At 37.3% G+C, this 26,512-nt stretch overlaps 1 protein-coding gene across 10 annotated transcripts in view; it reads right to left on the bottom strand.

The window, feature by feature from the left end:
- TUT4 (terminal uridylyl transferase 4) overlaps positions 1-26,512 on the bottom strand; it is a 221,715-nt gene that overhangs the window by 3,078 nt on the left and 192,125 nt on the right. For 4 of the 10 annotated variants that reach the window (XM_029946134.1, XM_029946133.1, XM_029946140.1 and 1 more), the window contains 10 exons: positions 24,442-24,555; positions 18,982-19,059; positions 18,667-18,844; positions 18,362-18,409; positions 18,191-18,273; positions 11,146-11,261; positions 9,998-10,221; positions 8,154-8,254; positions 5,116-5,563; positions 184-342 (listed from right to left, as the gene is read on the bottom strand). In XM_029946134.1, the coding sequence (XP_029801994.1) occupies positions 184-342; positions 5,116-5,563; positions 8,154-8,254; positions 9,998-10,221; positions 11,146-11,261; positions 18,191-18,273; positions 18,362-18,409; positions 18,667-18,844; positions 18,982-19,059; positions 24,442-24,555 (1,549 nt within the window). Of the gene's footprint in view, positions 1-183; positions 343-5,115; positions 5,564-8,153; positions 8,255-9,997; positions 10,222-11,145; positions 11,262-18,190; positions 18,274-18,361; positions 18,410-18,666; positions 18,845-18,981; positions 19,060-24,441; positions 24,556-26,512 lie in introns of those variants that run through there. The other 6 variants (XM_029946137.1, XM_029946141.1, XM_029946138.1 and 3 more) reach the window with 4 other exon arrangements.

Raw genomic sequence — 26,512 nt, 5'->3', positions numbered from 1 at the left:
TGTACAGGTTATACTTAATTCTTGCTTGAACAAGCACCTAGCACAGTGTGACACACAGAATGCTCTCAATAAATGTTCACCAAATGCATAAAATCTCACTTCTGGTTCCTGGCCTTCACAAAACCACCTTTGTCCCAGAACAAAACCCACCCAGCCTCTTAATGAATTTGTAAACAACGGTACCTTGAGTATAGAACGGTTTGTTGGGCTGAAATCTGGCATTTCCCTGATGCATGAAGTTTTGATGCAAACCATAAGGCCACGAAGCTGGGACAAGAGGAAAATGGGGACGTGGAGCATGTTCCCAAGGAATTGGAGGATTTAGTCCTGGAAAGCCTGGCTCTGCATTTCAACAAGACAGGAAAGATACACTTTAAAATATGTTTGTTCATTTAAATATTCCTTCATTCCACAAAGATTTACTGAGTACCTCCCACTGGATAAGAACAATGCTAAATGCAGAGGATACCAATATTTTAAGGAACCAAATACTGTGCTCAAATTATTCATAAAAGAGACATATAAGAAGTAGAGATACAATAATATGTAGTCATTGCTATAACAGATCGGACGAAGGTGTTCTAAAGAGGGAGCTAGGGTGCATAGGTGGCTCAGCTGGTTAAGTGACTGACTCTTGGCTTCAGTTTGGGTCAGGATCTCATGGTTCAGTTTGCGAGTTCAAGCCCTGTGTCGGGCTCTGTGCTGACAGTGTGGAGCCTGCTTGGGATTCTCTCTCTCCTCTCTCTGTCCCTCCCCTGCTTGTGCTCCCTCTCTCTCTCAAACATTAAAATAATAATAATAATAATAATAATAAAGAGGGAGCTAACCTATTTGGTTCAAGGCTAGATTAGGTTTTCCTAAGATGATTGACTAAACTGAATTTTAAAGCACAAGGAAATGTTAGGCAAAATGGAGCAAAGAGGGCATTTCTTTTTTGTTTGTTTCTTATTTTTGAGAGAGAGAGAGTGAATGGGAGCAGGGGAGGGTCAGAGAGAAAGGGAGACCCAGAATCTGAAGCAGGCTCCAGGCTCTGAGCTAGCTGTCAGCAGAGCTCGATAAAGGGCTTGAACTCACAATCGTGAGATCATGACCTGAGCCGAAGCCAGATGCTCAACCGACTGAGCCACCCAGGCACCCCAAAGAGGGCATTTCAAACAGAAGGAATAACAAGTACAATAGCCAGGAAACAGGACAGTACAGCAGGTATGGGAAGATGCAAACAATCAGCACCACCACTAAGGAGTAAAAGACGTCAATAAGAAAAAAGGCTGGATGGAGAAGGTAGGATTTACATTTCAAAGAACTTTAGTACATCATTAAGGAGCTTCCATTTTTTTCCTAAAGATACTGCCCCTATCCTAAAAACAATTATATTATGGCCTGAAAGGCAATTCTGAAGCTGTAGTATAATGGTTGAGAACTTGGGCTCTGGAGCCAACCAGGTAGAAGTTCAAATCCCAGTTCCAAAAATTACTAAAGTTCAATTATGCACCTCTGGCTTTTGTGAGGATTAAATTAGAGAACAAAAATAATGTGCCTTGCACAAGTTGTGGTATGTAGGTAGAGACTCAAAAAATAGGAGTGCTATCCATTCTATGGCAAACCATCCCCACAATCAACTTCCCTTTAAGATGTATCTATAAGTACATCTTTTGAAGTACATCTTTTCAAATAATTCCCTAAATCTTTTGGATCATTTCTGGTGGCTTTTCTTATCCAGGGTCACAATGTGGCAGGAAATAATCTGAAAGACACTCCCCTCATTCACTAAACTTCCTAGCAGAACCCAAATTAGGAGGTACCAGATAGGAAGGAGTACACAAACTAAAACTAAAACACATTCTTGCCACACTCTTAAGCAGCTCAGTCTTCTCAGGAGGTAAGCAGAAAAACAAAGCAGCTGCCTTGGTTCATAAAACCAAGTTACAATTAAGAGCTGAAAATACAGGGTATATTTTTTTCTTTAAATGAGACTGGGCATATATATATATGCTGAGGTCCTGACCAACTGAGAAATGGTATTTTGAAATCAAAGGATATTTATTAAGATATATTCCAATCTCCTTTGGCCATTTTTCACAATCAAACATTTCATAAGATATTCTTATCCAATCCTTCCATTTTCAACAAATTAGTAATTCTGGCTGTAATATTAATTAGGAACTGTAAATCTGTCCCACATGTAACAAATATGTACTGAGTAATCATTGTATAATAAAAATATTATATGAATAATGTGTCTACCATACATCAGGCACTACACTGGACACTATGGAGCTATTAATAGGCAACAAACAATTCATAGCCTCTAGAAGTTCAGTCTAATGAATTATGCAAACAAGTAAATTGGCAATTTCATAAGACAAGTATAAAGATATAGATATTAAGGAAACATGGAAAAGAGAAAGGATACCTAGCACAACTGGAGGACAAAATCAACATGAGGGGCTTCCTGTTAGAAAGTAAGCTAAATTTAAAAATGGAGGATGAATGAGTCACCCAAGCTTTGGAGCAAAGCAAAAGGAAGTGAGAGTGAGAACGAGAGGTAGGGAGAGAATTTTCCAGGCAGAAGGAACAACTTAAGTAAACAGTTAGGGGTAAGGGTTAGTATAGTATGTTCCCAAGACGTTAATTGGTTCATTATGACTGATAGAGATCAACTAGTAGTGGTACTAAAACTGAGCCACTATATCAAAAGGCAAGACACTGGGTCTGTGTTCATGATTATATAACCCAGTCATTATCATGATACATGTCATAGCATATATATAACAAACATTTGTGGAATGACAGAAGCAGAGATCACATTAGAATGGCCATGTATGGGGTCCCTAGGGGCTAGGTGGCTCAGTCAGTTAAGTGTCTGATGCTTGATTTCAGCTCAGGTCATGATCTTGCAGTTTGTAGGTTCCAGCACCACATTGGGCTCCATATTGACGGTTCAGAGCCTGCTTGTAAGTCTTTCTCTCCCTCTGTCCCCCTCTGGGTGCCCCTCCCTACTCACACTCACTCTCTCTCAAGATAAATTAAAAAAGAAAAAAAAAGAATGGCCATGTATGCCATATATCCTTTGATTTTGGAAATCTGAATGAGTTTCCATATTTTGACATTACTGCTCAGCAAAATACATTATATGTATTCTTCCAAAAGATAGCAAAGATATCTCCTCCATCATGGTGCTCTAAGCAACAGCATATTCTTGTATAAAAAGTACTAAAATTCTTTTGAAAATTGATAAAGGGAAAGAATCAAGCTTTTAGTCTACTTTTCCTATATTATATCTCAGGATAATCAAGTAGTTAATAAGGAAATATATTCCTTATAAAAGAATCAAAAACAGTAACAGAAAATCATCATTTTATAATCCCTAGTAAAATAATGATTATAAGCAATAATTATCATAACAGCTAAGACTATTATGTAAGAATTAATGAGGAGCTTTATAATGGATAGAATATACTGACATTACCTAACTCATTGATCAATCTTAGATCACTAAACGAGGAACAGAGAGAGTTAAGTTCTTTTTGAAATGAGGGAACAAGAAACATGCAGGACCAACCAAGTGGTAAAATTCTTGCCAATTTACAGGAAATATGGGGACAGAGGTACATGTTAAGTAATGCCACAAAGATACAATTCAGCCAACATCAGGGGCACCTGGGTGGCTCAGTCAGTCCAGCATCCAGTTTCAGCTCAGGTCATGATCTCATGGTTCATGGGTTCAAGCCCCGCGTCAGGCTCTGTGCTGACAGCTAGCTCAGAGCCTGGAGCCTGCTTCCGATTCTGTGTCTCCCTCTCTCTCTGACTCTCCCCTGCTCATGCTGTCTTTCTCTCTCTCTCTCTCTCTCTCTCTCAAAAATAAATAAAACATTAAAAACAATTTTTAATTAAAAAAAATTCAGCCAACATAAGAATATAAGAAGTTCTATAGTTTCTTTAATAAAACAGTTTATATATGGGGAAAAAATAGCAAGGAGAAAGATTATATACTAAAGGAGACTTAAGAAATAAAACAAGCATACACATACAACATAAGGGCTTTGTTTGAATCCTGATTCAAATAAATCAACAATAATTTTAGAAGAATAATAAAAATGAACAGGTATTAGGAGATACAGGGTATGGTAATGGTCTTGTTTTTTTTTTTTTTTTTTTAAAGAGATACAAGCAGGGTTATAAGGAAATTTGACACAATGTCTGAGATTTGATAAAATACTAAAGCCAAAAGAATTTTTTAAATGAGGTAAAGGAATCAAAGAATAGCAAATGCTGGTAACTGTTAAAAGCTGGGTAATGGAGTGCTCGTCCTACTTTAAAACTCTCTCCATTTCATCTCTCCTTGAAATGTCTGTACATTTCAAAAGACATAAAAGATATGATCAACTAAAAAGTTGAATATTAAAGAAGATTTATGGTATACATTTTTTAAAATTCTGCAGGTATTTAAAAAATGACAAGATGGTAACACACCTAAGCATTACCTAGCAATTATGTCTAGGAATTGAGATTACAGATTATCTTTTATTTTTCAAATGTTCTATAATGAAAATGTATTACTTACATATCAGGGAAAAAACTAATATTTTTTAATGCTACAAAGTGCTCCTAATATCTTTTTAATGAATTGCTCCTTACTGGGAGATAGAGTCTAGGGCAAAGAGCACAGGTTTTGAAGAAAGAAACTGGTCTAAAACCTGGGTCTACTATGATTAATTATAAGAACATGATAGTTAAGTTACTTAATCCTACAATTTCCTCAACTATGAGTGCTAGTAATACCTACACCTAGTAGGATTGCAGTGAAAAATTTAAATAATAATAAGTAACATTTATGTATATTATCTCATTTAATATTCACAACATCCCTGTTACGTGCATTAATATTCTTATTTTACAGATGAAATCAATGCACAAAGGGATTAAGCAACTGCCTAATCCCACAAAAGGCAGAACCAGGATTCAAATCTAGGCAGTCTGAATTCACAACCCATACAATGTATTTAATCCTATACTTGCCCCTCTGTAAATATTACCTCATTTTTATGTCCCCCAATAATACCCATCACCCAACCTTTCTACAGACAGATGTGAAAGAAGAAAAGGAAGGGTTACCCGAATTTCCCACTGTACCATTGTTCACCAGGGAATTTGGAGCCACAGTACGAGGCCAGTGTCCATCATGAGAGGAGTTAGGGATCGCCACAGGTCTGGCAGCAGGCTGTGCAAAGATGATGCTGGGATCGTTCAGGCCAATATTGCTGGGGGCACTGCCTGGTGCAGAATGGATCACTGGGCCGTGAATAGGCCAGGACGGGGCAGGGATCTGGAGAGGGTGCATTGGCAACAGTCCCATATTGTGCATGGGAGAATACTGAGCTGGTGGTGATTGAGGAAAGTTATACATAGGCATCTGGACCTGATGTGGGGGCTGGGCTCCCTGCTGAGGTGGGCCAAGCTTGGGCTGGGATCCTGGCTGGGATGGAGACTGGGTAATGGCAGGTGACTGGGAAGAGTTCTGTGGAAATGGCTGGGGCTGAGGAGAATAAGATGGGGAGTCAGACTGCAAAGAGAAAAAGATAACATTTTAAAATTAATTTTAAAACATCTTAATATTAGAAAAGCAGAGATTATCAAAATACAAAATTATGGAGTTATTTCATTAGAATATTATAAACAGAACTCTATGACATGCATACTAAACAATAATAGAGTCTCATTTTACATGAAAACAGACTTTTCTCCAAGATCCTCAAACCCTCTGTGACATATGTATTACCCTGTAAATCCTTTCACTGTGCAAAGAAAAAACACCCCAGACATCATTCCCATCATGCAGAACCCACATTTCCAACTGTAACTAGAAACTTGTATCTCAATAACTCACAGTCCCTTTGATTCAGTCCCTCAACAAGTATTGATTATGTTTGGACATTGTTCTGGGTGTTAAAAATACAATACTAACATGTATGCCCTCATGGAACTAAAAATTTATGGGGGAAAGGAGGAAGAGCACATGAAGATTACAAAAGCAATCACAATAAATCATAATGATGACTATGATAAAAAATGAATAATGTATAGTGTATAAGGAAATCCCAGAACAGGAACACCTAAAAGTACTTTGGGAAGAGAGAAAGATAAGATGAATCAAAGTGGAAATCAAGGAAAGCTTCCCAAAGTAAGTGACCTTTGTAAGGTAAGACTCAAGAGTAACAGTCTGATAAAAGAGGAGAGGGATAGGGGAGGGAAGGAAGGAGTGTTTCAAGAGGAGAGAACCACATGACTGAAGGTCTTTAGGCTCATGAGCACCTGGCTTTTTTAAGTAATTGGATTCTGAAATAAGTTTAATATTACTGGAGTACAAGGATAGGGGAATGACAGACTTGAGGTTGAAGAACCAATGAGGGACAAGATAATGAAGGGTACCACAGCCCTTGTAGTTAAGACTTTATCCTGAGGGCACTGGAAAACCACCAAAGCGTTTTAAATTGGTCAGGAACACCATCAATCTGTATTTTAGAAAAATTATTCTGGCTTACTGGGAATGAAACAGAAAATATTAGGGGGAAAAAGACTAATGAGACTGATTAAAAGGTTGCTATAATAAGTAGTCCTGAGATGATGGTAAGCTAGGCTAGGGAAATACAATATAGGGACAGGGAAGTAAATGGCTGTGAGCTATTTTTTATAGGGAGAAACAGCAGGACTTGGTCACTGATTTGGATGTGTGAGTTGAAGGAGAGGAGTAGTTCTGGAAACTAGAGAGTAGGATCATTCAATGAGATGGAGAACACAGGAGCAAGAAGAGGCAAGTCTAGGGATTTGGAGAAAAATTTAAGTTACATTCTAGACATTTTGTAGTTAAAGTGTTTTGTGAGACATCAGAACAGCAATATCCACAGACTCTTACTCAAATATCAGGTAAGAGAAAGATGAGTGCTAGAAGCAAAGGGTAGAAATTAGAAGCAACACAGGAAAGTGGTCAGAGCATGGGTTTTGGAGATAGAGCCTAAGGATTCAAGTTCTCTTTATAAGTGTGTTTTGACCTCAGGCAAAAACTTAAATCTCAGTTTCTTTACCTGTAATGTATAAATAATAAACTGAATCTACCTCATAGGTTGTGTAGTTTAACTAAATACTTGTGGGAAACACAAACACCAAGTTAAGGATAGTAGATACATTTTAGAAACTAGGAAGGGATGGTAGGAAGGTGTAAAAGTTGATCATACTAATACCTTCCACTTCACCAGGCCAGGATTAAGTGTGACGTACCAAAGCACAATGTGACATTTAGAGTAAGCAAGCATTCAACTGGCTTGCTTCATATAAGAAGTACAAGATAATATAGATTTACACAAAGGTTAAGAGCAACTCAGCAAAAATGAAACTTGGAAGGGGTGCCTGGGTGGCTCAGTCGGTTGAGCGTGTGGCTTCAGCTCAGGTCATGATCTCACAGTTTGTGGGTTTGAGCCCCGCGTCAGGCTCTGTGCTGACAGCTAGCTCAGAGCCTGAAGCCTGCTTCAGATTCTGTATCTCCCTCTCTCTCTCTGACCCTCCCCTGCTCACACTGTTTCTCTCAAAAGTAAATTAAAAGAAACATTTAAAAAATTAAAAAAAATTTTTTAATTAAAAAAAATGAAACTTGGGAATCTGAACTCTAACTCAATATTCTGCTTTCACAGGATATATTTCATCAGGTGTTCAAATCAGTTAGAAGACACATAAAAGTTTCAAGCAAGTGCAATACCGTGCATGTACTGCCCTAAACAGTATTAAACCTCTAACACATCTCAATTTTTGTGTCCATTTTAATAAATGTTGCTGATATTTTTCCACTAGGCAAAGCCTAAAACCTCAAAGTCGTTACCTTATTTTAATCTACCAACAAACATACTAGATAGTTGTTATCTTACCTTACAAATAAGAAGGCAGGTCACTGAAGTTAAGTAGCTTGCCCACAGATACAAACCCAGATCTACATTACTACAAAAATAATGCTCATTCCACCTCAGGTTACTTGCAAGAATACCTTTACAAAGCATCATGTAATCTGGATAATTGTATTTGCAAGTCTAAAAGATCAACCCTATCAGCCATCAAAGATAGTACTATCCTCCTGCCAAGACTAATCTTGCAGGTTGAGTACTTACACATTCTGAGGATTGTCTGGTCCTTATGGACTGATCACCCTGTTGCTGGGCTGAACCAGCCACTTGTTGGGCATTTACAAGGTTGCGGACCAACTGGGCTGCTAAGAAAAGACAACAGAAAGAAAATCAACAGATAAAAGAAAACAGCAGAGAAATGACAATCAATAAACTCCTTTCCTCTGTTAAAGAGTCTCAAATCTGAGATTTTATAAATTTGTACTTTTAAACTAGGATTATGTTTGTGAAGGACTTATAACAACATTTTTAAAAAGTCATTTTTCAAACTTGTAAATCACTAAAAAAAATACACTGTGGTTGATGCCTGGGTGGTTCCAACTCTTGACTTCGGCTCAGGTCATGATCCGGCGGTTTATGAGTTCGAGCCCCACAATCAGGCTGTCAGCACAGAGCCTACTTGGGATTCTTTGTCTCCCTCTCTCTCCCCCCATCTCCTGAGTGCGCACATGTGCATGCATGCACTCTCCTCTCTCTCAAAAATAAATAAACTTAAAAAACTGGGCATAGAAATAAGGACAAAAAGACAAATACTGCTTTTCTAAAGGAGACAATGTATTTCAGAAAAATACCTTCTGCAGGGCACCTGGGTAGCTCAGTCAGTTAAGCATCAGACTGAATTTTGGCTTAGGTCATGATCTCATGGTTTGCGGGTTCGAGCCCTGTGCTGTCAGTGTAGTGCCTGCTTGGGATTCTCTCTCTCACTTTCTCTTTGCCCCTCCCCAGCTTGCTCATGCTCTCTCAAAACTAAACAAACAAACTTAAAAAAAAAAAAACCCTTAAAAAAAACAAAGAAAATACCTTTTGCAACAAGAATCTGAGTGGCTTGAAATCATCATTTCTAAAATATTCTACTCTTTGTTTCAATAAACTTCCATGTGTGTTTCTAATTTTTTTTATGTTTGTTTATTTTTGAGAGAGGGAGAGAACAAATGGCGGAGAGGCAGAGAGAGAGGGAGACACAAAATCCAAAGCAGACTTCAGGCTCTTGAGTTGTCAGCACAGAGCCCTGCATGGGGCTCAAACCCACAAACCATGAAATCATGAACTGAGCTGAAATCAGAAGCTTAACCATCTGAGCCACCCAGGTGCCCCTCTGTGCTTCTAATTCTGAAAGGTACTTATGAATTATAACAAGAACAGATCTCCCTCTCTCATAACAGCAATAGGAAGAAACAATTTCTCCTGTATGTTCCCAGGGAAAAAAAAAAAACCTCTTGTAAAGTGTTGGTGAAAAAAATTAGCTTCGACTAACTTTTGAAAGTGGAGGAATAAAGATTACAATTCAAATCCAAAGATTACTTAAAAGAGGGAGTTTACTGAATACCACAGACACCCAAGACCTTAATAGCAAACATATCTTATCAAAATTTTCTCTCTTAAAGAAAATATAAGGTCCAAAATCATACAGCCAAGTTTGGAATAGAGAGGAATCACACCCCTTTGAATGACATCAACACAGGGATGCCTGGCTTCTTCAGTTAGTAGGGAACGTGACTCTTGACCTCAAGGCTGCAGGTTTGAGCTCCACACTGGGTGTAGAGACTACTTAAAAATAAAATTGAAACAGGCATCTGGGAGGCTCAATTAAGCATCCAACTCTTGATTTCAGCTCAGGTCATGACCTTAACAGTTTTGAGAGCAAGCCCCAAGTCCATCTCCACTCTGGGCATGAGCCTGCTTAAGATACTCTCTCCCCATCTCCTTCTGTCCCTCCTCCTGCTCGTGTACACATCCATTCTCTCGCTCTCAAAAAACAACAACATTATAAATGATATAAACACAAACCTTATTTCTACCAGACACTATTTTTGACTTGTTCTATTTACCTGCCACACTGCTATTCCTCTGACGGGCCAGCTTGACCTCTGGGCACTCCCTTCGTACATGTCCTGCATCTCCACATATGAAGCATCTGAGGTCTCTGGGGTCTCTAAACTCTCGACTGTCGTGGAGGTCTCGGGGGTCAAGAAGGTCTCGGGAGTCTTTCTCTTCTTCATTCCCATCCTTCTCTTCTTCACTGTCTTTCTTCTTTAGTCTAAACAGTAAACTGCTGATACCAATAATGTGGGGCTAGGGACTTGTAAACTGAGTGACTCACAGAACAAACTAAACTATACAAGAGTCTCACGATAAAGGGATTAACATGCCCACAGTTTCATGCATCTTTTTTTAAGACAAAGGAACTCACATTTAGAGCACACCTACTCATATGGCAGCAACTGAGTACTCTAGTAATTTTATAAGACATTATCAAATTAGAAAAAAAATTTAGTATTGAATTTTAATCTTATAACAATCCTTAGAGGCTGGTATTTATTAACTCCATTTTATAGAGTAAGAAGCTGATGCTTAGAGAAAGTATCTTCTCTAAATTTAACAGTCAGTACGGATACAACCTAGGAGTTCATTCTATCTGACAAGTTCTAAGCTCTTTATGTTAGGCAGGACTTGATAACTACAGAAGGGATCTTCTTGGCCTATTAAATACAGTAAAGTATATTTCATAAATATATCCTCAGGGGATATAGAGGATATATATTCCTCAAAGTATATATAACATAGGTACACCTCACAGTAGATACCTCAAAGATTTAGTTAATTATATATTATATATTAAGTATTGGTTTGCATGACTGTGAGGTCCTCAGCAAGAACCCTGTGTCTTGGTTTTTTTTCTTGACTCTTAGCACAGTTCCCAATAAAGTAGGTATCAATAAATGCTTCTTCAATTAAAAAAAAAAACAAGAAACACAAAGCCAGAATGAATTACTGAATAAATAAATGAGAGTATTTTAAGATAGCATTGTACCACAAATCTGACTCTATTAAAAAAATTCCATTCCAATATACATTTATCCAATGTCCAATTTAAGCCCTGAACTTTCTCACTTAAACCTATATGAACACAGCTGTAGCTACAACTGGCCTCACATTTATTTTCCCTGATAATGTTGATATATAATCATTTGCCAACCTTCTCCTTTTAGGGCAGTCTTTCATGTAGTGGCCTATTTTTCCACACACACGACAACATCGATCATTGGGAGCCAGTTCTCCATCTGTTAATACTCTGGAATCAAAGAAGTACTCCTAGGGAGAAAATGAAAATTTACTAGAAAAAAAATAGAAATACTGGAATCCAAAAGGAAATAAGACCAAGATGCAAAAGTGGTTTTAAAAACAGAAAATAGGGGCACTTGGGTGGCTCAGTTAGTTAAGCGTCCGACTCTTGATCTCAGCTCAGGTCATGATCTCATGGTTGTGAGATCGAGCAGCCTGGGTCATGCTCTGCATTGACAGTGCTTGGGATTCTCTCTCTCCCTCGTTCTCTGCCTCTCCCCTATTCTCTCTCTCAAAACAAATAAACTTTTAAAAAAATCAACAAATATTTCACTATAACTAAAACCATGATATACAAATAAGATTAAGAATTATCATCCTCAATATCACAGCTGCAAACAGTGCTAACCACTTTACATCCACATTATTTTTTCATTCATTTGTGACATCTTTCAATAATATTTCAATAAAGTAGATAGTATTTTCCAATTTTATTTTTGAGAGAGCACAAGTGGGAGAGGGGCACAGAGAGGGACAGATGCTCAACTGACTGAGTCACCCAGGTGCCCCTAAAGTAGATACTATTTTCATCTTCATTTTATAGATGAGGAAAGAGGCTCAGAGAGTTCAAGTCATTTGCCCAAAGTAAAAAGCTGGTAAGTAAAGCAGGATTTAAAGTTAAGCGGTGGTGGTGATGGTGGAGGGCACTTATGGGGAAGAGCACTGGGTGTTGTATGGAAAACAACTTGACAATAAAATATTGAAAAAATAAATAAATAAATAAAGTTAAGTCTTTCTAACTACAAATCTCATGTTTTCTGCCTTACTAGGCTACTTCTAGAAAAAAAATTATACTCTTTACAAGAGAGCTCTATATAAATAAAACAACCCTCTGGTTTATTTAAAATATGATTGGATTTGCTTTTAATATCCCAAGAACATATAACATTTATTATATAAAGCAGGGTATACCTGAAGAGAAGGTAGAGAACCAATTTGAAGCAAACCATTTTCCCAAGTCTAATATGACCCAGGATTATTTTTCCGTTACCCTAGCACCTTGCTTATTCTTCTAAGCTTTAGCTCAGTTTTGTTTTGCACAATCACAAAAACTAGTTTGTCCTAACAGTACCCACATCTCTGAAAGACATGTCCATATAGCAATCTTCAAACCTATCTAAAATCAGATATAAAAGAGACGCATCTACTAGGATGACTATCATAAAAAGAAAATGGATGTGGATAAATGAAACCCACATATATTCCTAGTGGGAATACAAAATAAGACAGCTGCATTAAAAAAAGGTTTGGCAGCAGGGCACCTGGGTGGCTCAGTCAGTTGAGCATCTGACTTTGGCTCAGGTCATGATCTCATGGTTCACAAGTTCGAGCCCCGCATCGGGCTCTGTGCTGACAGCTCGGAGCCTGTAGCCTTCTTCGGATTCTATGTCTCCCTCTCTCTCTGCCTCTCCCCAACTTGTACTCTCTCTCTCTTTAAAAAATAAAACATTAAATTAAAAAATGTTTGGCAGCATCTCAGAAAGTTAAAAATAAATTTATCAAAATGACCCATCAATTCTGTTAGGTATGCAACCAAAAGAAATGAAAACATACAGCCACACAAAAATTTGTGCACTAATATTCACAGCAGCATTACTCATAATATCTGAGAAGTAGAAATAATTCAAATGTCCAACACAGGTAATGAATAGATAAATAAAATCTGATATATCCACATAATGGAGTAACACTCATACCATCCATAATAAGGAATGAAGTACTAATACATGAACAAACCCTGAGAACATCAGCCCAAATGAAAGAAGCCAGTCACAAAAGGCACCACATATGAATCCATTTATACATAATGTCCACATAGGCCAATCTATAGAGACAAAAAAAAGGATCGGTGGTTTGAGGGGTAGGAGTGAAAAGGATTAGGGAATGAACACCAATGGGGATGGGGTTTTCTTGAGAGAGAAACAAATGTTCTAAATTAGATTGTGGCGATGGCTGCACATCCTGTGAATATATTACAAACCAGTGAATTTAACTGCTCAGTGTATATCGATGAATTATAGAGTATGCGAATCATATCAATAAGGTTGCATTTTTAAAGACAGATTAAAGAGAATTCTTCATAGTTATAACTGATGAAACCAATTAATTAAATCTTCACCATCACATTTTCTGCCAAGACAAAATGAAAGCCTATGTCAATTCACCCAGCAGCTTAAGGCAGAAGCCTAGGAATCATCCTGAATTTGGTCTCCTTCACCTATCACCTCTAATTATAATTACCAAGTTGTATCCATTTTATTCCAGAATCTCTCTCTAATCCAAACTGTCCATTCCCCCATCCCAGTTAAGGCAGCTTAGGCCCGAGGGCAACAAAATTTTCCTGTAAATATTTTAGGTGTTATGACAAAACTGAAGATATTACATAGTACTTAACAAGAGAGAAAGCAAATTTCCACTAAAGTTTTATTGAAGAATTTCAAAATATACTAATAATAATTGAGTATAATTTTTTGTAATAGAAGCTTACTAATTAGAAGAAAGTAATTCTGGGGGAGACATTTTGCCTGAGGTTCAAAATTAATGTTCCCTATCATTAAAATAGATAGCAAATGTTTATCTCTTAATGCTAATCTGTAACTACATTTTATGTATTTCATCTTTGAAATGTTTTTCACAGATTACGAGACTAAAGATTCAAGGTAAAGAGACTAACAAATGGATCTAGAGCGCAAATGAAGGACAAGTCTGATAAAGAAAATGTGTGTGGGGCACCTGGATGGCTCAGTCAGTTGAATATCTGACTTCAGCTCAGGTCATGATCAGATGGTTGGTGAGTTCAAGCCCCACATTGGGCTTGCTGCTGTCATAACAGAGCCCGCTTCAGACCTCTGTCTCCCTCTCCCTCTGCCCCTCCCCTGTTCATGCTCTCTCTCTCAAAAATAAATGAACATTAAAAAAAAAAAAAAATATATATATATATATATATATATATATCTGCAGATGCAGGCAGATTTATAGATTAACAGAATATTGATCTGGTACTATGTCTCCGAGGGAAATCTTCTAAGCATAAGAAGGCAGAGGTGAAAGGGGGGAAAAATACAACAGGTATTGAATTTTCAGCAAAATCATATCTGAATTAGTTTTATCAAATAGGATATATAGGTAACTAAAGAAATGTAATAAGGAGGGTGCCTGGGTGGCTCGGTTGGTTAAGTGTCTAACTCTTGGTTTCGACTCATGATCTCATGGTCATGGGATTGAGCCCCGAATCAGGCTCTGTGCTGCCATTGTAGAGCCTGCTTGGGATTCTCCATCCATCCCTCTCTGCCCCTCCCTCTGTCTCAAAATAAATAAATCTACTTTTAAAAAAATGTAGGGGCACCTGTGTGGCCCAGTTAGTTAAGTGTCCAACTTTGGCTCAGGTCATGATCTCACAGTCTGTGAGTTTAAACCATGTGTCAGGCTTTGTGCTAACAGCTCAGAGCCTGGAGCCTGCCTCAGATTCTGGGTTTCCCTCTCTCTGTCCCTTCCCTGCTCTTGCTCACTCTCTCTCTCAAAAATAATTAAACATTAAAGAAAACATTTTTAAAAATAGAATAAGTATGTCACATGGTACTGAAAGTCTAATTTAGGCTGGTAGACATTATAGTTGTACTATATAAATAAAACCACCTAGCTTTAGGACTTTTTTCCATAGTGCTTAGCTGCCAAAGCACAGACAGATGGTGGATGAGTGAATTCATGTAAGGCTGAACACATAAGGGTGCAAAAGAAAGGAAGGCCTGGGTAGCTTTGTCAATTAAGCATTCAACTCCTGATTTTAGCTCAGGTCATGATTCCAGGTTTGGGATTGAGCCTCCACATCAGGCTCTTCCCTGGCATGGAGCCTGCTTGAGACTCTCTCTCTCTTTCAATTCCTCTTGTCTGTTCGTGCTCTCTCTCTTCTCGTGCCACATTGAGGCATCTACGTGGTTCAGTCGAGTGTCTGACCCTTGATTTCAGCTCAGGTCATGATCTCAGGGTTGTGTGATTGAGCCCTGTGTCAAGAGAGACTTAAGATTCTCTCTCTCTCTCCCTCTGTCCCTCTCCTCTGCTTGCACGTGCTTTCTCTTGCTCTCTCAAATTAAAAAAAAATTGTTTTTTAATTAATGAAAGTGTATGGCACAGCATTGTCAACAACAGCCAAACTATGGAGAGAGCCTATATCAAATGTCCATCAGCTAATGAATGGATAAAGATGTGACATTACACACACACACACACACACACACACACACACACACACACACACACATATACATACATACAAGGGAATATTACTTAGCCATCAAAATGAATGAAATCTTGCCATTTACAACAATGTGGATGGAGCTAGAATGCATTATGCAAATAAGTCAGTCTGAAAAAGACAAATACCACATAATTTCACCCATACAAGGAATTTAAGAAACAAAACAGATAAACATATAAAAATGGGGGGAGAAGGATGAAACAAACCATAACAGACTCTTAACAATAAAGAACAAACTGAGGACTGGTGGAGGAAGGTGGATGAGAAATGGGCTGGATGGGTGATGGATATTCAGGAGGGCACTTGCTGTGATGAGCATATGTAAGTGATGAAATCACTGAATTCTACTCCTGAAACAACATTTGCACTATATGTTAAATTTTAAGCTAAAAAAAAAAAAAAAAAGAAAGAAAGAAAAAGTATATGTAGGAGAACAGACCAGGAAATCTAACTTAAATAGGAAGAAAAATGAAGACAGAAGATAGCTAACAGAATGTGAGAAAATGGGTCAGTATAGTAGAGGACCTGATGATATAGAAGAATAGTTGAAGTAGCAATATGTAAGTGAAAAAGATGAATAGAAAAGATACTCGTCTCCATTTCATTAGTGTAAGAATGAACCACACCTATTTTATAGACTTATAAGCCTAGTCAGTACCTAGTAGAGAAATCAGTACAAAGTAGGAATTCAGCAAATATGTGTTGAAAAGAATAAATTTTACTATGGCAAGAATAAGCATGAAAGACTGTTTAAAAAGGGTATTTTTTATAATATCAGTTGTAACACTGATACAATATAAACAATCTAAATGCCCACCAAAGAAGAATACACATGCCACAGAATACTATATATTAACTTTTAAAAAGGAAAAAAGATGATCAGAAAAGGATTAGCAGATTCACAGGCCCCTTCTGATAGGCCCCAAACTGATATTTGGCTCTTCTGCCAAATGATATTCAAGACCAAAGACTCTAATATCTGTTAGGACTGCTTATAACAAACATACTGAGTTATTATCAGTTACTAAAATTTTATATTCAGACTAAAATTAGCACATTTCCAGTTTACTAAGGACTCAATTTAATATTCTACTAAAAAGTCTGACAACATGAAACTGGTAGGTTCCTATGGAACATATGCACATATATATACACACTAATAACTGGAATTTCCACAATTTTCAGGTAAAATCCTTTATAAGTGTTTCATCAGATTTGTTTCGATCTGTGTCTTTACTTAGTACTATTTTAATTAGTATGTTAGTAAAATTATTGTTGAATTTTCCTTTTGTTTGACATTTTTGTTCTCATACAACTTTTGTACCATTTCAAATTTTACTGTTATTTTATTTCTCTCCATCAAAATTATTATCGCCTCTGTAAGAGGTAGGAAAATAAAAAAAATGTCTGAGAATCAGTGGTCCAAGGGAAAAAAAGCTCTAGACTTTTCTACTTTTCTTACCCTACATCCTAAAAAAATAGAGTGGAACCTCTACTGAACAAGATCAAGGATATTCATTAGGCAATAGAAGAGACACAGTTTCTTCTCTCTTGAGACTTCTTCTCTTGGAAGTTTCTGTGAAACTCAGACCTCCTCCCATTAGAAAGCAAGCAAAAAGCAGAATGCAACCAAGAGGAATGGGAAACACTATTCCACCCAGTTCAGGCAAAAGGAATCCTCTCAGTTCCATGCCATCAAATTCAGCTTAACAGGGCTACCCCAAACCTAAAATATTTCTTTGGTGCTGTCCTCTCTGTTTTTATTTTCATTAAGGTTTCTAGAGCTAAGGAGCACTCTTGGGTGGCTCAGTGAGTTAAGCATCCAACTCCTGATTTCGGCTCAGGTCATCATCTCAAGGTTTGTGAGATGGAGCCCTGAGTCAGGCTCCACAATGATAGTGACAGAGCCTGCTTGGGATTCTCTCTCTCCTTCTCCCTCTCTGCACACCCCATCCCCTGCTCTCTCTCTCAAAATAAATGAACAAACATTAAAAAAAAATAAAAAAGACTTCCGGAGATGGAAGGGGGCAGTAGGTAGCAATTCAAATTCAGAATATAAAGGGGCATCTAGGTGGCTGGGTCGGTTAAACATTCAACTTTGGTTCAGGTCACAATCTCACGGTTCGTGAGTTTGAGCCCTGTGTCAAGCTCTGTGCCGACAGCTCAGAACCTGGAGACTACTTCAGATTCTGTGTCTCCCTCTCTCTCCATCCCTCCTCTGCTCGAGTTCTCTCTCTCTCACTCAAAAATAAACATTAAAAAAAAATTTTAAGCACATTTTTAAAAGAATTCAAAATTTAAGGATACTGACTCTTACTCATTCAACAAATGCTTATTTGGTACATCCTATGTGCCAGGCGCAATGATAGGTACTAGAGGTATGATGGTAAACAGATCTGTCTTCATGGAGCTACAGTCTAATGACGGAGACAAAATTTAACAGATTAAACAGACACATAAAATTTAGCAAATAGGTATCTCATTATGGACTATGATAAGTGCAATAAAAAAACAAAACAGGGAGCTTAGAATCATCTCTTTCCCCTATTCCTAACAGCAACCTGGAAACATGATAAGGCTTCCTATATTACAAAAAAGTTTTATTTTTAAAAATATATTCAGAATGCAAATTATGTAAACTTACAGCTTCTCTGCCAATGAGTGGATAAAAGGGGGTACCAAAAAGCTTCCTTCCATTGATAAATGCCTTCATGATAAAATTAGTCACTATTGAAAAAGAGAAGAGAATAATAATTATGCAGACTTTAATGTGTAAGTGTTTTAAAAATGGGGAATTTCTATATTTAAAACTTACTTTTTCTAGAAACTCCAGCACCGAGGTTATGATTCAAGTCAAAAGGATCTAGAAAAGAAATATTTATTTTTTAATTAAAAATTATGTTCACTATGACATAAAATAAATTTAGGAGCCATAACTAGAGTCTAATACTACATAGACCATTCAAATCAGCAAATTATTCTTTTAAAATGGTCTATTAAAAGAGGAAGAATCTTCCTAATTCTAATGTGTTTAAGTTTTCCCTTCAATTTCCTTCCCAAATGAAAACTCTGGCTTTTTGTTTTGTTTTGTTCCTCACATACTATCAGTTAAATGATTACCTTCAATTGCAATGCATTTGGATGTCCACTGCTTCTCAAAAGTTGTCAACAGCTTTTTCTGCCGAATGCTAATTACATATTCCTTGAAATCAAACTCTTCAGTATAGAAGCGAAGCAGTCCCAACCAAAGCTCTCCTAATGTTTCTGTGTTCTTTCCAAGTGAAGGTAAACGCTTTTTCTATAGGTGAGAAAAGAGAGAGAGAGGTGTCTATAAATACCCAAAATATGGACCCCCTAAATCTAAGTAAAATTATTATTCAAATTCTGACATGTATCAGTGAGCATTCTGTAACATGAAGATTATGAAAAAATTACCAGCTCTTCTGTTTTATCGAAGAAAAATGCATTCCATCCATCAACCATTCTCTGTGGAATCTGTTTTCCATCAAAAATCTGCAAAAACAATTTTATTATTACATTTTAAGTCATCCAACCCAAAAGCCTAAGTAGTCTCATATCATTTTAGAATATAGCTATAATAGACACATTGAAATACTTCTTCCAAAAGGAACATTTCAGGATAATATAATGCCAAGTTATTAATAAATAAAATGTATCTAGCAGGTCAAAGCATGAGACTCTCCAAATGACACATTTGACATTATTTGGCCTGTCCAAACAGTAAAGTAAAACTAAAGAACAAAGTAAAACTAAAGAAAAAAAAAATGAAAACTGAATTTTCATCAAAGGATCACAGATGTAGAAATAGATAATACATACTGATGTGTACACCCAAAGGAAATCAATGGAACTGCTTGTTTTGGGGAAAGGGCTCTAGTACTTTTATTTTATTTATTTACTTATTTTATGTTTTATTTATTTTTGATACAGAGAGAGACAGAGCATGAAAGGGGGAGGGGCAGAGAGAGAAGGAACCGGAACATAAGCAGGCTCCAGGCTCTGAACTAGCTGTCAGCACAGAGCCTGACGCGGGGCTCGAACCCACAAATGTGAGATCTGACCTGAGCCAAAGTCGGAGGCCCAACCGACTGAGCCACCCAGGCGCCCCCAGGCTTATTTTATTTTTGAGAGAGACAGCCCAAGTAGGGCAGGGGCAGAGAGAGAGGGGGAGAGAGGGAAAGAGACAATCCCAAGCAGAGCCCGATGCAGGTCTCAAACTCACAAACTGTGAGATCATGACCTGAGCTGAAACAAAGAGTCTGATACTTAACCTACTGAGCCTCCCAGGTGTCCCTAAAATCTTCACGATTAATTACACATAATAATTCACTATCCTGATCAAGAAGAGGGAGAGGGCAGTAAGTAATGCTACTTTACTCGAAGAAAAGTATCCCGTGAGGCTTTTGGTTTTTTTAAAAGATGCAATAAAGTAAAAAGATGCAACAGGTTCACAGTCAGCAGACCTCATTTCTAGTTTCAGTCCTGCCAAGCAGTGATTCTGGATAAACTCTCAGTTTTCTCAATGAAAATGAGAGATTAGATTAATTAGGTCAGTTGTTTCCTTTTTCCCCCCTCTTAAACTGTGGAATCCTCTCCTAAAATGGAACCTTCCTGGAAGTTTAATATGTAAAACAGATAAAAAGCAGAGGTACTCTGATAGAAGCCTGAGTACAGAAAACATACCCCATTTGTCCTTATCTCACTTCTCACATGTACACTGATGAGTCCCCAGAGCTTACCAGAAAATACTTTAAAATCATCAGATAAGGTGGTCCTCATCACCCCTTCCATTTTAGATGGTACGGTGATTTACAAAATTAACATCTCTGGTCCATCTAATCTCACTCTCAGATTTATGTTCCTTGTAGGCAAAAACTATATATAACTTTCCTTTGGAGACAAAATTCCTACTATATCATAGCCCGCCAAATAGAGAATACTTAATACATGTTTGTTTACTCCGAAAGCATATTTACAAAAAGATCAAGTTTATATGTAACTTAAATATAGTTACCACTTATCTACCATAAATTTTGCCACTTCATAGAACAAACAAGGGACAGGCTGGCAATTACAAATATTAATATCGAAAACAAAAGATATGGGATCCTGCCCTGAAAAAAGAAATGAAGGTTTTAAAGGAGCCAAAGTTGGTATTTTACCCTTATAGATCACTTTACCTGTATAGATATTATTATAGGTATTACATGGAAAATAATATAAGCTACCTCTTTAGACCTTGACTGTTTTTAACATAATTCTTATTTCTGAGTAACCACCATGATCCAAACTCAACTATGTTGGCTGGTAACACAATGAAGTGGACCCTGTGGGGTAGGCCTTGGAAGCTGTTTAATTACTGACTTGCCAATTTTTTTTTTATGAGCTCTCATATTTCACATTCTAACTTTTCACTCTTTCAGCCCTTAGAAAAAGCATTAGTGCAACCCTCCCTTTCTCTTAGACATACATGCACACACTTTCTCTTCACATTTCTCTCAATACCAATCATCCTCTATTCAAGCACTCAGTAATCTAAAACCTCATGACACATCTCAATCATATTTGTACAAGGAGTGACCCTGTATGTTTTTCATATTTACTTTTATATTTAATTGTATTTTAGTATCTACTGCTACATAGAGTTTGAGAAAGAGAGAGAGGGAACAAGCAGGGAAGGGGCAGAGAGAAGGAGATACAGAATCCAAAGCAGGACCCAGGTTCCAAGCTGTCAGCACAGAGCCAACGTGAGGCTCAAACTCATGAGCCGTGAGATCATAAGCTGAGCCAAAGTCGGATGTTTAACCAACTGAGCCACCTAGGTGCCTCTCTATTGCTGTATTTAAACTGCAATTTTTTTTAGTTGTAAAATATACATAAGAAAAATGATTATAGGGGCGCCTGGGTGGCTCGGTCGGTTAAGCGTCCGACTTCGGCTCAGGTCATGACTTCACAGTTCGTGGGTTTGAGCCCCGCATCAGGCTCTGTGCTGACAGCTAGCTCAGAGCCTGGAGCCTGTTTCAGATTCTGTGTCTCCCTCTCTCTCTGACCCTCCCCTGCTCGTGCTGTCTCTGTCTCTCAAAAATAAATAAAAAACATTTAAAAAATTAAAAAAAAAATGATTATAAGTTTTATAAGTGTACAATTCAGTGACATTAAGTCCACTCACACTGTAGTACACCATCACCATAATCCATCACAGAATTCTTTTCATCTTGGAAAAATAAAACAATAAAATTATTAAACAATAATTCCTTGTTCCTCTCTCTCCTAGCCCCTGAAAACCACTATTCTACTTTCCATCTCTTTGAATCTGACTACCTCACATATGTGGAATCATACACTATTTCTCCAATTGCTTTATCTCAATTAACATATTGCCCTCAAGAGTCATCCATTCAATGGCAATTTTTTTGAAGTTGTGAAAACTGCATTTTTTAATGTTTTTATTTTATTTTTCTTAATAGTTTATTGTCAAATTGGTTTCCATATAACACCCAGTGCTTCTCCCCACAAGTGCCCGCCACCATGACCATCACCTCCTCCCTCCCCCTCTCCCTTCAGTCCATGGTTCATTTTCAGTATTCAGCAGTCTCCCTTGATCTGTGTCCCTCACTCTCCCCAGCTCTCTTTCCCCCTTTCTCTCCCCATGGTCCCCTGCCAGGTCTCTCCTGTTAGACCTATGAATGCAAACATATGGTATCTGTCCTTCTCTGCCTGACTTATTTTGCTTAGCATGACACCCTCGAGGTCCATCCACTTTGCTACAAATGGCCATATTTCATTCTTCCTCATTGTCAATGGCAATTTTTAAGCTGATATAAGCTAAAGAAGCATAGTAGTTCATAATATGAAGTGTGAAAATACTCCCTACTCCTTTTTTAAAGCATTTTTACATGAAAATTTACTTTTACTTGTGATGATTTTCTAGAATATAGCAAAATCATTCTGTTACAAAAGCTCCTTTTGACCTACAAAACTTTGTACTGTTAACCATGAAAAATACACTTAACAGAACATTACTTTTACCCAGTCACTTCAAGTCTAGGTTCAATTACAAATGGAGTCAAAGATTATCACCTTCATTTAACATATCCTTACCCTTAAAAGTTGATCGGTGCCAATGACCAATACTTAAATGATGCCAAGCAATGGACAATGGGGTCCCATATGACAAGCAAAAAATGCCAGAAGCAAAATCCATATATCATCAGTTCATATGTATCACAAAGCCCCCCAAAATCAGAGCTCATTATGATGGAAAACATTCCATGGACTGTCTCTCATTTCATCAAGCACTGTTAAGCAGACAATGGGAGAGTTCTTGAAGTTGGCTACTGTAGTCCTGCCTACATTTTTCCAGTAATAATATTAATAAATCTGCTGCTGCTGCTAATAATAAAGCAAGCACCATTTATGAACACTTACTTTAGCAACTACTATATGCAAAAGTATTCGATTTCTCTGTACCATTTATCAATACTGAAATAATACTATTACATTATTACTGTTGCTAAAACTCAGACTAGTGGCAGTCAGGCAGCTTTTGAAAGTCACAATGTCAGAATTAGGATTCAGATCAGGTATCTTTGGCTCCAAAATCATGCCCCGGCTCTTTCCATTACATAGTGCTACCTTAGTGGTGCCTCATTCATGGGTAATGTAATTACAGGACATAGCCAAACCACCATAAAAACAAAATTTGTGTTCCATTTTAGTCATAGTATTCTGTCAAAGTCATAGCAAATTATAGTAGATGGCTGCTATGATATTCCTGGGCAATAATACATTTAAAATCCCCAAATTTAAAGCCATAACAACAATTAGACTAATACAGAGAATGATCCTGGCCTTGTCAGCCCTCATTAATTCATGCTAGATTTTAAATACCCTACTGTAAACAATCTTGTCAAAACCCACATCATTCAACATAGATTTAGCAACTTAAATTTTCTGCCAAGAAAAGATATTTGAAATTTTTGTTTCTTTTCCACTGTTATCTTAAAAGGGGCAAGGAAATGCTGCTATAAGCACATAGCATTGATTAGAACCTTTTAAAATTTACTAAGGGCATCTGACATCCACCATTTGGCTTGCTTACTTTGTGATTTTCTTCTCTGCCATGACTATCAGTTTATGTGAAGTTGGAATATGTGATTTGCCAAATAGTTCTGATACTTCTCTTTACCTGAAAATAATCACCTTTCTAAGAAATTAGAACTGGATCCTCCCTAATGCTTACAAATACACTTTGTGCCAAGAATGAGGAGGAAAAGGCAGATGATTAAAAATAACAGAGTATAAATTGGCTACAAAAAGGGAAACCTTAAGTCACCAAATCTGAATGAAAAAGAGTACAATCTATTTCTTCTGATGTACACTCTTACACTTACTGCAATTAATATAACCTTACAGAGATGAGGAAGAATTTCCTTGGGCTTTCTCTCAACAAAAATTCAGAGTTGACCAAAGTATACACAAGAATATACCAAACCTCATTGCCAGACAGGAGGAGGGAGAGTACTATGGAGAGAAGAAACTTTTCTTTATATTTGCATCTGAGAAACTATAATGTATGAGTTCATGGATGGCTACAAGACTTTCATAATCATCTGCAACACTCAAACGATGAAATATAAACATGCTGCAAAAGATGCTTAATAGTTCTGTTCATCTATTATTCTTTTGGTAGTCTATATTCTCCCATAATGAATTTTTCAAAAAAGTTCATTATATGATTATAACGTGAAAGGAAGAATAAAGTTTAGAATTGTCTATGCTGAAAAAATTCCTTCATGATCTCATAAACTGTGCAAGATCTACAGTGGTTTGATCAATTTTCACAAGAAACTCCTTTACAGTTTAAAAACTTACCTCTTGTAGAACCGGGATAACAGGTGGTTTTCTCTGCTGCAGAAAGTACAGCACCATAAGGATATAAGCATATGAAGATAAACTTCCCCTGGAAGCATCTCCAATGTCACATCGCTAAAGAAACAGAACAATGATTGAAAATAAAACTAGAATCTTATTCCAAGCAGAAGTACTGACTACTTGAAGATACAATTTTTTTAATCCATCAAACTGCCAAATACCCAAAAGTTGACAGCAAACTGCTATGAGGATGGGTAAACAGGCACACTCATACATTACAGATGACAGTATCAATGAGCATAAAATCTATGAGGAATAGTTTGGCAATATCAAAATTACAAAAGCATATCTCAACCTAACAATTCTAAGAATTTATCCTGCACACACACCAAAAAATATGTGAAATAACTTTAAAAAAAATTTTATAGCACTATTTTAATGGTACAAAAACGGAAACAAGACTCATTAGTAAGCCCCAGGCTTTAAAAAACTGATGACTACACTACGGAACAGAGTATCGCCATTAAATAAAACAAGGAAGAAAAAAAGGAACAAGTAAGCTCTAGTATACTAATAGGAAATAATTTCTATCTATTGCTCAGTGAGAAAAGCAAAGTACAAAACAATGTTTTTCAGTATATTTATACCTGTAATAAAAAGGAGGTTAAAAATTTATGTATTTGCTTATACCGACATATTTCTGGGAGGGTACAGAGGAACTTTTTAACACCAGTTGCCTCCAGCAAGAGATACTGGTTAGGTAAAAGGTGTGGAAGGGAGATTTTCCAGCAGAAATCCCTTTAGACCTTTTAAATTCAAAACTACATGAATAAGTTGACTATTCAAAACAAAATTTTTAATTTGAAAATATAAAAGAATCCTCAGAGACTTCTGCTGAGTAAGACTTTGGCTGACATATAAAGGGAGAGAATGATTTCTCTGACATGAAATAGTTTAAGTTTCACTATCACCACTCCACTTGAGTACAGACTCATCATACTAAAGTTATTCTGTGAGTTGAATCTAGAAAAGTAGCCCTATCAAATACGATTTGAGAACGTGGCTGAATGCCATTCTTTCTTTTTTTTTTTTACTGTTTATTTCTGAGAGTGAAAGAGTGCCAGCAGGGGAGGGGCAGAGAGAGAAGGAGACACAGAATCAGGCTCTAGGCTGTCAGCACAGAGACTGATATGGGGCTCAAACCAACAAACTGAGATCATGACCTGAGCCAAAGCCAGACGTTTAACTGACTGAGCCACCCAGGCATCCCACCATTCTTTTCTAAGATGACCTCTGTCCCCAAAGACATGGTAAAGGAATATCTAAACAAATATGTCCTCCTGTTGGAAGAGCAGATTTTACTAAATGAAAATGTGACCAAGTCACTCCACTACTAGAAGTCTTCTACCACACATTAACAAAATTAACTGTTTACTGAGCAGCTACCATAAAACAGGTACACTAAACTGGGTAGACAGGTCTCCATCTTCATAGAGTTTGCACACTTAGTGAAAAACAAGAAAATAGAATTCAGTTATAAGTGTTATAACAGAAGAAGCACAACAGTTTTTGGTACTGTTTTGCTTTCTTGGACAGAAAAATTTATGACTAAACCCAAATCTCAGATTTCCTAACTCAGAGATTCTTACCTAAGATGATATGCCAACTCCCAGATCTGGGGCTAAAAGTCTTTAGTGCACTGAAAAATTTTACTACCAAGGAATTTACTCAAGTGTTGCGCATAGGACTGAAGCACACACAGGAAAAAACTAAAAAGAATCACCCTACCTAATAGGTATAAACTTAAACCATTTAATACTGAGTGCTTCCCTTTTAAGAGCTCAGGTAAGTAAGAGGTGCCTGGGTGACTCTGCCAGTTGGGCATCTAACTCTTGATTTCGGCTCAGTCATGAGTTCAAGCCCTGCATCTGGCTCTGTACTGACAGTGTGGATCCTGCTTAGAATTCTCTCTCTTCCTCTCATCTCTGCTCCCACCTTGCTACATGCAAGTGTGAGCACATACACATGTCCTCTCTCTCTGTCCAAATAAATAAATAAACAGGGGCATCTG

This window comes from Suricata suricatta, chromosome 8, assembly GCF_006229205.1.
Source record: "Suricata suricatta isolate VVHF042 chromosome 8, meerkat_22Aug2017_6uvM2_HiC, whole genome shotgun sequence".
NCBI lineage: Eukaryota > Metazoa > Chordata > Mammalia > Carnivora > Herpestidae > Suricata > Suricata suricatta.
Note: the sequence above shows the minus strand (reverse complement) of the source record. Positions and strands in the feature narration are given on the sequence as shown.